This window comes from Staurois parvus, unplaced genomic scaffold (assembly GCF_062004578.1).
Source record: "Staurois parvus isolate SC_StPar_1 unplaced genomic scaffold, SC_StPar_1.0 ptg000207l, whole genome shotgun sequence".
NCBI classification, from domain to species: Eukaryota; Metazoa; Chordata; class Amphibia; order Anura; family Ranidae; genus Staurois; species Staurois parvus.
In genome coordinates, this window is record NW_028318003.1 from 7,386,577 (window position 1) to 7,400,918 (window position 14,342).

The 14,342-nt window shown below is 41.8% G+C and overlaps 1 protein-coding gene across 15 annotated transcripts in view; it reads left to right on the forward strand.

The window, feature by feature from the left end:
* PHLDB1 (pleckstrin homology like domain family B member 1) overlaps positions 1–14,342 on the forward strand; it is a 180,905-nt gene that overhangs the window by 96,142 nt on the left and 70,421 nt on the right. For all 15 annotated transcript variants that reach the window (XM_089678601.1, XM_089678602.1, XM_089678595.1 and 12 more), the window contains one exon: positions 3,411–4,474. In XM_089678601.1, the coding sequence (XP_089534727.1) occupies positions 3,411–4,474 (1,064 nt within the window). The remainder of the gene's footprint in view (positions 1–3,410; positions 4,475–14,342) is intronic.

Genomic DNA, 14,342 nt, shown 5'->3' on the forward strand with positions numbered 1-14,342 from the left:
CACAAGTACATTGTGCAACATACACATATGAGGAATATGAAATGTTGGGGTAACATACACTTTAAAGTATCCATGTCTGCATGTCATTGAGAACACCTGTCTCACCCACAGTTTGTTAATGGGCATCTAAGCCCCAGAGGGCCCTTGTGCAACTATGCAGTGTAGACAAATAATACATTGCCAATGTGCCAGTTGTGTATGTAGAATATGTAACAGGTTTAGGTAATCTTATAGTTCTGGATGTATGAACACTCCCAGACTTCAGCCTCACAGAAGGATTCAGCTGGCTTATGCACATCCTGTTTCTAAGGCCACATTCCTACACACGCACCCTAGCTACTTATTAACGTTCTATAAGGAATTTATTTTTTCATTTTATTTTTCATCTGCCTAGCAATGTTACTTTGATTGGGAAATAAATCCAGATTGTGAAGGATTTTAGCCATTAGCCACCCGGCCAATAGCCGTTTGGCAGCTGGAAAAATTCTGTAGATTTCTGGGTGGACGCCATATGGCGTACTCCCGGGCATGCGCAGTTTGCTCGCTTGCAGAGCCGCGCAGTGGCGCGATCTCTCACCGGCCGTGTACCTCGGACACGGCCGATGACAGATCTGAGTACCGGCCCCCGTTGCCGGTACCATGTGACCTGCTGCGATCAATCACAGCAGGTCACATGACAGTTGTATACAATGGATGGCTTTATTCATGCCATCCATTGTATACCAGTGTCTAGCTGTGAATGGTCACAGCGATCACATACACATGTTATGTGATTAGCTGTGGCCAAATCACAGCTAAGCACAAAAAAAAAAAACCCTGAATGAATCGATGTCATTCAGGTAAATGCTTGCTTATAGCAAAGTAATTCTTTGCTATAAGCAAATTGTGTAAAAAAAAAAAAAACTGATCACTTCCCCAAAGTAGTACAATGTTACTATGGTAACAATGTACTACTTTGGTCATAGTGAAATATGAAAAAAAAATCTCAAAAAAAAGAAAAAAAATGTAATAAAAAATAATAAAATATATATATATATATATATATATTTTTTTTTTCATACATAGTGCCCCTGATCATTGCCATGCCAGTTATATGATGACGCTGTACTGCACTGGTGACAGTATGCAAAAAAAATAGTGAAAATATTTTTTTTTATTTTTTCATTTTCCGAAAGATTATGACAAAAAAAATACAACTTCAAAAAACTCGCCATTCCTCTTATGAAGTACGTCGGACTGTCTACTTTGCAAAAAGGGGTCATTTGGGGGATATCTGTACTGTTCTGACATTCTTGGACTTCAAGAAATTAGATTGGCTGTCAGAACTTCAGGATTCATCAATATTCAGATCTATACCATAGTTTGTGAACTCTATAACTTTCCTACAGACTAAATATTACATCCTAATTTGGGTTATTTTCACCAAAGACATGTAGCAGAATACATCTTGGCCTAAATTTATGAACAATTATTTATTTGCAAACTTTTATAACAGAAACAAAGAAAATTGTGTTTTTTTTCTAAATTTTTGGTCTTTTTTTGTTAATTTAGCAAAAAATAAAAACCCCGGCGGTGATTAAATACCACCAAAAGAAAGCTCTAGTTGTGTGAAGAAAATGATAAAATTTTAGTTTGGGTACAATGTTGTATGACCGCGCAATTGTCATTCAAAGTGTGAGAGCGCTGAAACCTGAAAAATGGCCTGGGCAGGAAGGGGGGTAAAATGCCCGGTATTGAAGTGGTTAAAGGGATTCTGTCACTTCCTCTGAAAATTCCAAAGAACTGCTTGCTACAGCTGACCAGACAGTTGGAAGTGACAGCTGAACTTAGTACAGGAGACAGGGAGAAGGTCATTTTCAGTGCAGAAAGCCAGTGCCTTCTTCTAGTGGAGAACGTAGTAAAGCAATGTCTATCCTCCAAGCAGGGGGGAAAGACAGGGATAGAAGATCCTGGAAGAATATCAGTGTCACACCTGAAAAGATGCAATGCATGGCAGATGAAAGGCAGAGTACCACATGCTGACTATAGTAAGCTTCTGCTGAAGTTTTCACTTTAAAGAAAGGTGACTCCAGTGTTTGTTTATTGCACCTTTTATTGTGATGGGAAGCAGTGCCAACCAAGAGAACCTGTCAATCAACAGGGACTAACTAATTATTTTTTTGGATGAGTGTGCACAGTATGGGCACTGCGGAGGTCCAAGGTTTCAAAGACACAAGCACTTATCAACAATTGTAAGTGGCTGTGTACAGAGGATGGGATTAATCACCCGTCTAAATGAGACCTATTTAATATTCTCCTTTGTTCTCTTCTCTCTCTTTTTATGTAGTTTAGCCAACAAAAGGAAGAGACACCCCCAGTACTTCCAAGTATGGGGGAACATTTGTCAAGAAGACTTTTGGTGGCTCTACCAAAACAATCTTTTCTTTGTAAGCCTCAGAAAAGGGCACTTAAAGGAGAAATAGGAGAAGCTCTTTTGGCCCTACTTCTCTCCTGGGGGGCACAGGAGTACATTTAGTTCTGCTACTGTGACCTGTATTCAGCAGACAGTGGGTTCACACTCTCATTGAGCCGCTCCCAGTCCACTGGAGGGGCAGAGCACATAGCCAGTGGCTCACAGTTACCGCTCTGTGCTCACTTAAGACTGAGAACTGACTGATTAGTGATTAAGCGATCACTTGGTTCATGGTCTTAGAGCAGGTGGGGGACAGATGCAGCATAAGACCAATGCTGCATCCACCTAGGTGAGTACAAATTTTTTTTTTCATTTGCATACTTTTCTCTTTTAAGGCAATGCCCCTATTACTTTTTTTTTTTTTTGAGAGTCTGTTCATCTCCACATTCTGCTGAGGTATATACTGCAATCATGGGACAAGCACATACAACTGCACAAAAGCTTCCACCAGGGTGGAATATTTTTGAAAAATATTTAGGTTTTAATCTTTTCCCTACTCTAAAGCTAGAAGATAAAACTTGGACTTGGAAATTATCTTCTACAAATCTGCTGGTGCACTGGGATGACTCTAATAGTAAAATTTATGTTTAGAATAGATTACATAATTACATAGTTAGTCTGGCTGATAAAAGATAAAAGTCCATCCAGTTCAACCATAAAAAAAATAATAAAAATTGTATTGAATGGTTGTATAAAGGACATACCACACACTTACAATACTTTTCTTATGGTTTATCTTTTTTTTTCTCAAGCCAGTGAGAATACACTCACATACGGCTATGGTCAGTAGACTGTGGTAGCAGAAATATATGCATTTACTGTTTCTTGTTATACTTGATTGAAACGCATTAAAAAAATGTGTTACAATTAGTGGTTAATCACATGTTACACTGTACAGTAAAAACTGTACACTGTACAGCATTTTTTCACGCTTTCTAATTTTATGCTTTCCTTTCAGAAACGTTGCCCTCCATGCTGAATGGTTCTCGTGACGGATACCAATCTAGTATACCTTCACATACATCACTGGTCAGCTCTATTGAAAAAAACCTTCAAGACATCATGGACTCTTTGGTTCTTGAAGCCCCCCCTCTAACAAGGAAGGTGTCCCAGACATCCATTCACAGTATTTCCTCAATGTCTAATGGAAGAAGTCAACGCTGCCTGGTTTCACCACCTACAAGTCCCCTCTCAAACTCTGGATATGAAAACGCTTTTTCTTCTCCATTATCTTCCTCTGGAAGTGGAAGTCTTACCAGTCCCTCAGCTGGACAGGATTTGTTAAACACAACAGTACCTCCAGTTGTGCCTCTTAGAACCTCAAGTTTTAGCCATTCATTACCACATCAAACACCCACATATGGTGGAAGCAGTTTGGATTTACGATCTCTACGTGGGGGTGGAAGTTCTATGCTTAGTCCACCTAGTCCAGGTCCAGGAAGCAGAGTTGGTGGTCTTAGTGTACCCAGCAGTCCTATTCTGAGCAGCAAATTTCAACATTCACTTTTGGATAGACCTTCTAGTCCATACCGGGAGACAGTATCAGTTGCAAAGAGTTTGCCTCCTGACAGTCCAAGATTAGTGCGCAAAAACATGGAAACTATAAGTATGAGAGACCTCCCCCCACCCAGTCCTTCTCTGTCGCGAAAAGGTATTCCTGTTTCTTCCAAAACTGCATCAGAAAGTCCATCAAGGGTTCCTGATAGCCCCCGTGCTCCAACCCGACGCAGAGTGGGTAGTGCAAGTTCTCCTGGTTCTGAAGACAATCTCTTCTCCAGGCATTTGCGGGATCGTAGTCCTTCACCCTCCAGTTTTCAAGAACCTCCTCGTCGGCTGACTCCAGCCTATAGCTTTGGATCACTATCCACTCCGTCTCAGAGTCCAAAAGCTCAAAGAAAGGCACATGGTCTGAGGGAACGCAAAAATAGCATCACTGACATCAGCGGCAATCAGGAAGAATTATTGGATTACCATCGAAGACAGAGAGAAGAGAGGCTAAGAGAACAAGAGATGGAGAGACTGGTAAGGGCAGCAGATTATTTACATAACATATATACTGTACATTAGCCCTTGTTGAGTTATAGGATAAATCATAAAAACTATACTAGACAGATTTATATCTGACATGAAGTTACATTTTAACTGCTATCTTGCACACTAAACACATTAGCAAAGGTGTGTCTGTTCAGAAGGTATGAAAACAGGCAGTTATGTGCAGTGAGAAAAGTGCAGACTGTATGACGGTAGGAAGTATTTGGAGGAGAGGAGTGCAGAGGGTATGACGGTAGGAAGTATTTGTGTGTATGTATGAGGGCATGACAGAAGACTTTGGTGTGTATGTGCAGGAGAGGAGTGTGTTGGGTATGATGGGGAAAATAAGTGCAGGAGAGGAGTGTGCTGGATATGATGGGGGAAATAAGTGCAGGAGAGGAGTGTGTTGGTTATGATGGGGGAAATAAGTGCAGGAGAGGAGTGTGCTGGGTATGATGGGGAAAATAAGTGCAGGAGAGGAGTGTGCTGGGTATGATGGGGGAAATAAGTGCAGGAGAGGAGTGTGTTGGTTATGATGGGGGAAATAAGTGCAGGAGAGGAGTGTGTTGGTATGATGGGGGAAAAAAGTGCAGGAGAGGAGTGTGTTGAGTATGATGGGGGGAAATGAGTGCAGGAGAGGAGTGTGTTGAGTATGATGGGGGAAATGAGTGCAGGAGAGGAGTGTGTTGAGTATGATGGGGGAAATAAGTGCAGGAGAGGAGTGTGTTGGTTATGATGGGGGAAATAAGTGCAGGAGAGGAGTGTGTTGGTTATGATGGGGGAAATCAGTGCAGGAGAGGAGTGTGTTGAGTATGATGGGGGAAATAAGTGCAGGAGAGGAGTGTGTTTAGTATGATGGGGGAAATAAGTGCAGGAGAGGAATGTGTTGAGTATGATGGGGGAAATAAGTGCAGGAGAGGTGTGTGCTGGGTATAATGGGGGAAATAGGTGCAGGAGAGGAGTGGAAGGTTGTGACAACTGGCAGAACTGGCAACAATAATGCATTTGAACACCTACTCACAAAACAGATTGATTATAACGTATACAGAGGCCTTTACAGAAGAGGAATACAGATCAAAATTGGTGTACACAAAGCGGCCAGCTCATGTTGAAGCAAGGTTTTCTGGTACATAGGAAAATGGTAGGGTTGTGTCAGCAGTACTGTGACCACAGTACTGCTGACACAGACCCCACCACCTCCACCGAGCTGGCCCACTGTGAAGGTGGTGAGGGGGACCCAGATTGATACTAACATTTAAGCGGGTTATTGGGGACTATGTCCTGGAGTCCTGGAACAGTGAAAGTTTTGCTGGGGATGTGGGAGATGAGCTCCTTATGCAGCTAGGAAGAGATGATATGTCACTTATACAAAAGGGGAAAAAAAGTTGTTCAATAATGTTTTGGGGTTTTTTTGCTAGAAAATTACTTAAAACCTCCATACATTGTATTTTATTAAAGCAGAGGCCATAGAGAATAAAATGGTGGGTGCTGCAATCTTTTTTGTGTCACAAAGTATTTGCGCAGTTGTTTTTCAATTGTAATTTTTTTTTTTTAAATACACTTGTGAATTTTAATGCATATAAACACAATATAATGCTTAGTTGTTTGGTAAAATATAAAAGATGATATGCCGAGTAAATAGATACCAAAAATGTCACACTTTAAAATTGTGCACGCCTGCGGAACGGCGACACACTGCACACATTATATTATCCATAGGCAACACTTTAAAAGACTTTACAGGTTACCACTTTAGATCTACACAGGAGGTTTACTGCTAGAATTATTGCCCTTGATCTGACTTTCATGGTGATACCTCACATGTGGTGCGATCGCTGTTTATGGAGCTTTCGCCTTTGGACAGGAACACAGGGGGAGAGGAGCACTTAATTTTTTTTTTTTTTATTGTTGCACTGCACCTTTACATTTTTTTTATCATATTGGATGAACAATATAGCCAGTGGCAGGTGTGACGATCGTGGCGTCAGACCCCAGCCCTTCTCAACAAACTCGTAACCGAAGGACTAGCCAATCTAAAACCATGCTGTCACGTGCGTAACAATGTCACGCCCAACTGCAATCTGCACAAAGATTTTCCAGCTAATGGACCACAATCTGTGTACCTGCAGCCTGGGAACGATTGTTACTGGGTCAGGTTAATTACGCAATTAACCCTTCACACTGCCACCACCTCCTTTTTGTACAGAGAAAGAGGAAACTCGGCAATATCAGCAATAACATTATGATGTTTGAATAATCGTTTGTATACACAATGTCCATGCAGACAGATGTATGCAGACGTTTTAAAACACACAGTACCACTCTTCAAAGACAGGGATTCTTAGTTTGCATTAAAGAGCTTTAGAAACAGTTCAACACTTTTCAGATAATAGGATTTATTACTAAAAAGGTCAAAGGGTGCAATAAAAATATTTACAGAAAAAGATGTAACCAATATATATATATATATATATATATATATATATATATATATATATATATACAGTATATAAATATACAGAGAGCAATACCACAGCAAAGAGATAACAGAAAGAAGTTTAGAGAGATAGAGTACTTGCCAAAAATCCTGGGTTAAGCAGAGATCAAGTTTCCTGAGCCAAAAGGGTGCCTTATCTCTCAAAGTTGGTTCCGATGTTAAAAGGGGGGATTCTTCAACTTCAACACGACCTACTCAACTTCTCTGCTCCAAGCATAACAGCCTTTTCTAGGAACTCAACAGGGTGTCTCCTTGAAGCAGAGAACCAATCGCCTCATTTGGGGAGGGTGTTGCAGGCGGAGACCCAAGATAGGATCAAAATCCCTTGCAGTTTATATCATGATCCATAATTTACCCTCTGTGCATGTAGCAGCCTTGCCACTAGTAGATTAATATGCAGAAGCATCTGCTAAACATCTAGATATTAAATATTACATACCTGCTTGGGACGGTTAAGGAGATATTATATTCTGCTCTCCTGTAGATTCCAGCTAGGGGGTGTAATATATCAGCCGACTTGTAATAAAGTGACCGATCTGAATATATGCCTGGTTTCCTTGTCTTCCATATCTCCAGATATAAAATTATATGGAAAAGGGGATTTTTAAATGTGAGTCTGTTTTACAGCTAGCTGGAATGTCTTTGAAGGTCAGTGAAGGACTGGTTTATGGTTTTACGATATCTCAGATTGAGAATCTAACTGACACCCGGGCACCAGCTAGTGTGGGATTTATAACCATGCAGCTCTCCCACTGTGCCTGTGATCTCTGGCATCATACAGACCATATTCCTGAGGGAGAGGGGAAATTGTAGGGAAGCTGATTTGGGAGTAGAAATAATACAAGATGGAGGATCTTTAGCAAGATGGATGACCGCGTCCATCTCTGTATGCACAATTGCTACAACAGGTACTCTTTACTGAGAGATATAGATCTCTCCTCTGCCCTTAAAAGCGTCATATCAAAGCAAGATCGGTATGATCGGATTCCTTTTTTTCAAAGCAGTAGTGGATTGTTTACAACCAACAAAGCTGGAAGTGACAAAATACTGGTTGCTTCTGGCTTCTTGGACCATAGAGATGATCGGGGGCCATTCTGGTCCAACGATCAGCTCTATGGTCAGCTGGTGAAACTTCTGCGACATGTCAAGTGATTCATCTGCATGGGTTGTTTTATAAGGTGAGGGTTTGCATATACTTTAATGCTCATAAGTAGAAGAATTGGTAGTGAAAGGTACAAGCACATACATTGGGTACTGAGTGCTCATGTAGGGTTAATCCACATAACCAAGGTACTGGGTACTCTGGAGTAAACATACATACTGAATATTTGTCACTGAAGGGTTCATACACATACTCTTAAACCAATCGCATACACTGTAGACAAGTAACTGAAGGGCTAATATTTTTTAACTTGGGGTAGATGACTGAGGGATTAATGCACAACAAACTAGGCAAAGTAGCTCATCCTCCTTTTGAGCATCAAGCCTTGTGCATTTTTAACCATGCGTTTTGCTGTGTTGGATGCATGGTTTTATGCGTGACAATTACATGTGTTTTTAGAGTTTGGAGTGCCGTTAACAATAAATGACAACACAAGCATGACAAGTGTTTCAATGTGTGCAAAATTGCTTAATTTTGTGAATGCTCATGAAACACTAAAGTGTGAATACAGCCTTACTAAGAAGCTATGCGGATCTATGAGAAAGCATTTTCATACTGTATGTTCTGAGTTTAATGTTGGTACCTAGTCACTGCTAAACACAAAGTCTGAACAGATAAGCCATTCTACTCTATTGGCAGACCCACTCTCCGCCTGCACATCTTCAATATTGTACAAGTAGATGGGAGTGCTGTTGGAGATCAATCCTTGTTCACACCAATGCATTTTGTTATGCAATTTGACAGTTTAGAATCGCATGACAAGTTGCACTCTATTTGTGCCTATGGAACAGTTCCACCGAATTTGTGGTGTGGCACCCATTTTGAAAAAAGGTTCCTGCACTGTTTTTGGTGATTTAATGTGCGACTTGCATAGACATCTGTACTTGAAGTCGCACAGATGTCAGGCAAGCCGCACATGAAATTGCACTGACCAGCAGCTTTGAAATCGCACCACTTCAAGTGAAGTAGCGTTTTTTCAAAGCCGCATTCAATGTGAACCAGGGCTCACACTGCTTTGGCCATTGTCTAATCAAGTAGTATAAAGCAACAGAAAAAAACAAGGTCTGGGGCTAAAACAGCAATTCTGAATCATTGATGGAACCAAGGGTTGATATACTTCACATTTATCATATCATAAAAGTTGTATGGAAAGTCCCATGCCGTTGCTGCTGTATGTTGACCAACTGAGTAGGTTGAAACTAAACAAAGTGTTGTCAAATACAAAAGACTTGACAAAGAGGCCACACCTCGAAATGCGTTATGCTGGAGACCAAAAAGATGCTTTCTCTCATCCTCCAGATAGCCAGTGGCGCATCACATTAGGTGACACGGCATTGGGTGATACAAATTTCCAGTATGCAACATCCGGCAACAAGGTCCTGATGAGTCCATCCTAGTTCAGTTCCTTCTACCTGCTTTTTGAAGTCCCTACCGCCACCTTTTGGGCTGGCTAGTGTCCCCACAGGACTGGTCACCTTGCAAGAGAGTTGCCGCTTTTTGCGCCAGCCTTAAGACTTTACCACACACCATGGAGTCCCCAGGGATCATGTTTGCTTGCATCACGTTCCTATCACATATCGAGCTCTTGGATGAGTACATGCTTACGGCTTATGTCATTATAGTTTTAAAAAGTTTTTTTTTAATATAGTGGACTTTTTTGGACATATTGTCTTGTAGTGACATGACTGGTGATCATCTCATGGACAATGGGATTACAGTATATATTGATATAACTGATGTGACCTTCTAATGTTCAGTACAAAATTTCCATTGATATCGGGTAAAGCCATTTGTTGGTGATGATTCAGGCCACTCAGGACCAGTCAGAGAAATACATCCACATTTGGAACTATTGGATATTTCTTCCCAGGGACTCTGTGCGCTTTGAATTTGACAACACTTTATCAAGCAGTAAAAGTTATACAATGTTTAGTGATTTTAACTGCAGGCATGAAATATAAACCCTTTTTATCATTTTGTGAAACGTTATAAAGCTGTATTATGCAACTATATCATGTTAGTTGTTTTCCTATTAATGGAATGTGCGACATTCCATTCTAGATTTACCAATATTTACTTCCTTAATCATCGCTCACAAGCTGTGCTAAGCCCATACCCTTACATGCCTATTCATGTGTATGACTCACCATGGAGAAACCGCTGTTCTACATATGGAATGCAAGAAAACTATTTTGAATATTTTTTAGACCTCATGCACACTGGGCGTTTTACACATGCTGGCAGCATTAGCTGGATAAACTTGTGTAAAAAACGCAAGTTTTTTTTGTGTTTTTTAGTGTTTTTGCATTAGCATTTAGCCATGTTTTGCCGAATTTAGCCTCGTTTTCCTGTGTTAGCTTTTTGCCACATTTTACCGCATTTACCAGCATTACAGTGTTTTTACAGTTAAAAAAACTCCTCTTGAAACCCACTAGTTCTGTTTTTTTTCCCGCCAAAATATGTCCCTGCCAAAAGACGCTGATTAAAGCTTATGTGCATGGACACACAGGATTACATGCTGGGGAGTTTACTGGCTATAGAAAAAAACACCAGAAGCCAAAATCAGCCGCTGTAAAAACGTCCAGTGTGCATGAGGCCATATAGTTCTGTTATACAGTATCTCACAGAAGTTAAGCTGTGCACTCAACTTCCTTGGTTGACCATGGCGAGGCCTGTTCTGAATGGAGCATGTCCTGTTAAACCACTGTATGGTCTTGGCTACCGTGCTGCAGCTCAGTTTCAGGCTCTTGGCAATCTTCTTATAGCCTAGGCCAGTGATGGCGAACCCGTGGCACGCGTGCCACAGCCGGCACGCCGAGCCTTATCTGTGGGCACGCCAGGAGAATACCGTATTTTTCGCTCCATAAGACGCACTTTTTTTCCCCCAAAAAAGGGGGAAAAATGTCAGTGCGTCTTATGGAGCAAATATAGAGCGGCCGGTCCGGTATTTCCACCGCCGCCGTGTCAGAATACCGGGCCGGCCGCTCAGCTCTGCAGTGGGACCGTACCTGTCCCTCTATCCAGCGGCGCGCTGTCTTCCCGGCTTCTGTAGTGTGCGTGACAGCCGGGTCCCAAGTGCGCATGCGCAAGAAGCAGTGCTCTTTGTGAATGGTAAGGCGGTACCTGGGACACATGACAGATCCCAGAAGCCGCCGGACCAATCACAAAGCGCAGCGCTTCTCGCGCATGCGCACAGGGCATCCGGCTGTCCGACGAGCGCCCACACTACAGAAGCCGGGAAGACAGCACGCGGCTGGATAAAGGAACAGGTAAGATAAAAAAAAAACTCTGCGGAAGTAAGAGCGGGTACCTGTCAAATTCAGGTACCCGCTCCCCCTCCCTCCCCAAAGGTCAGCAGTCATCTGTACTGTCCGCAGTCTCTGGTCATCCCTGTACTGTCTGCAGTCTCTGGTCATCCCTGTGCTGTCCGCAGTCTCTGGTCATCCCTGTGCTTTCCGCAGTCTCTGGTCATCTCCTGTACTGTCCGCAGTCTCTGGTCATCCCTGTACTGTCCGCAGTCTCTGGTCATCCCTGTACTGTCCGCAGTCTCTGGTCATCCCTGTACTGTGTCCGCAGTCTCTGGTCATCCCTGTACTGTCCGCAGTCTCTGGTCATCTCCTGTACTGTCTGCAGTCTCTGGTCATCTCCGTACTGTCCGCAGTCTCTGGTCATCCCCTGTACTGTCCGCAGTCTCTGGTCATCTCCTGTACTGTGTCTGCAGTCTCTGGTCATCTCCTGTACTGTGTCCGCAGTCTCTGGTCATCTCCTGTACTGTGTCCGCAGTCTCTGGTCATCCCTGTACTGTGTCCGCAGTCTCTGGTCATCCCTGTACTGTGTCTGCAGTCTCTGGTCATCCCTGTACTGTGTCCGCAGTCTCTGGTCATCCCTGTACTGTGTCTGCAGTCTCTGGTCATCCCTGTACTATGTCTGCAGTCTCTGGTCATCTCCTGTACTGTGTCCGCAGTCTCTGGTCATCCCTGTACTGTGTCTGCAGTCTCTGGTCATCCCTGTACTGTGTCTGTGTTGCACATACGGTAAATAATTCAACTGTGCGAAGGATGGGTCGGGAGAAACCAGAAGTGTTTTATTAGGAATGGCTGTAACAAACACAGAAAACCCTTAATTACATGTGACTGGATATGTTCACTGTAATCACTGTCCTGTGGGAAACAAAGTGTTAGACTTTTGGTTCCTACTTCTGTGTCTTCCTATTATCACAGGAAGTAGTTCTGCCCTCTTGTGATGGTACAATAAAAATGCAATCACTAGTATCTTCTATTGACAAAGATAGATTACTGTTATATTAGGTCTTAGGCTTGGATTTTAATTTTATAGGGCTGCCTATTTTCTACACCTCTTACACTCTCCCCCACAAATTTGTTATGTCGTCCCTGACATACGCAGAATTTTTTTTAAGAAAACATTCTTTTACTTGTCTAGTAGTAACCATAGGAAGCCAATGGTAAGTAGTAACCAAGTTACTTGAGGAAACATCCTCCCTGTGACATCTACTCCCTATTACATCACAGCTTCCCACCAGGCCCACAGCGCTATAGTACCTGGCAAGATATAGTTGCGTGTAACCAACTATTTAGTAAAACCCCTTTCTATACATATTTGTATAGGTTACTAAGTTTAGACAAAGGTGATGAGAAACTAGGGAACATCTTATTACTTTTATATTTTTTTTTATCATAATGGCGGAATACCCATTGTACATCAACAATGCAGCATAACGTTGCCATCTACTGCTCTGTACTTTTATCGGCCGACTCTGTCTCTTTGTAACATCTAGTTCCCTCACCTAAAACTGTTTCTGCTTAACTTACAATATCTGCAGTACAAATGCAATTATATTTTTCCTTACTTGAACCAACAGAAAAGTAACATATAATTATTCTGGTTTTGGTAATTAACTTTGGTATAGTGTCCCAAATAGTAAACAGTGGATCAATAAACATAATCACTTCTACCAACTTCTATAGTCTTCAGCAAAACATTCTGAACTGAAATACCAGCTAGAGTCAACAGGTAATGTAGGAATACTGTCTATGACCTGTATAGATGAAACTCTGGTAACGCTACTGGGTTGACCTAAAGTGTCATATGTCAAAATCTTTGGTTGTCTCCTGTTCCTGTAGGGTTGTATTCTACATTGAGGAAGTGAATCTGAAAGGTCCTCATTCTCCTCTACATCACTTTCAACAAGTTGTTCTGTGTTCTCTGTTGCTGGGCATTCTTCTTCTATACCTCCAAATGCATACTCAGTTTGTTCAATTTGATCTATAGGCTCAGTCTCTCTGACTCCTTCTAAATCATACTCACTTACTTCCAGCTGACGTGGATAGAACTCATTAGCTTCTGGGTTTAGTTCTGTACTTTCCTCTGAGTGGTAATGCTGGGTGACTGGGATGAAAGATCTCCAGTTTCTTTGTTCGTGATCTGATTCATTTTCTGATTCTCCCTCAGATGTCTGTGTAGGTTGTTGAGTTGTATTTCGATCTTTCACTTGCTTTCTTGCATTGGTTCTTTTGGGTATCTGTTGACCTTGGTCGCTAGGTAGATAATCACATGGCAATAGTAAGTTGCGATGTAAAATCCTTGTTCTGCCTTTTCCAGTTTCTGGTTTGATTTCATACACTGGACTGTCTGCACACTTCTTTTTAAGAACAACATGTATGGTATCTTCCCAAAATGATCTCAATTTTCCTGGACCTCCTCTTTCGGTAAGATTTCTGACTAGAACTTTGCTACCTGGTAAAAGTTCAGCTCCATGAATTTTCTTGTCATAGTGTTCTTTTCCTCTCTCTGCACCTTGAGTAGCTATTTTTGAAGCAACCTTATAGGCCTCAGACATTCTATCTGTCCATATGTTCACATATTCAGAGTAGTTCTTGTATTTTTCAGTTACTGGAGTGTCAAACATACTATCAATGGGTAATCTTGGAGACCTTCCAAACAGTAGAAAGAATGGAGATTGTCCTGTAGCTTCACTTCGAGTACAATTATATGCATGGACTACCTTTGCTAGTGAATTTTTCCAGTCCTTTTTGGAATCTGGTGACAGGGTACGAAGCATGGATAGCAGGGTACGATTAAATCTTTCAACTTGCCCATTACCTTCTGGGTGATATGGCGTTGTGTGAGAATTTTGGATGTGGCAGTGCTTCCCTAATGTCAAAAACAAGTGATTTTCAAAC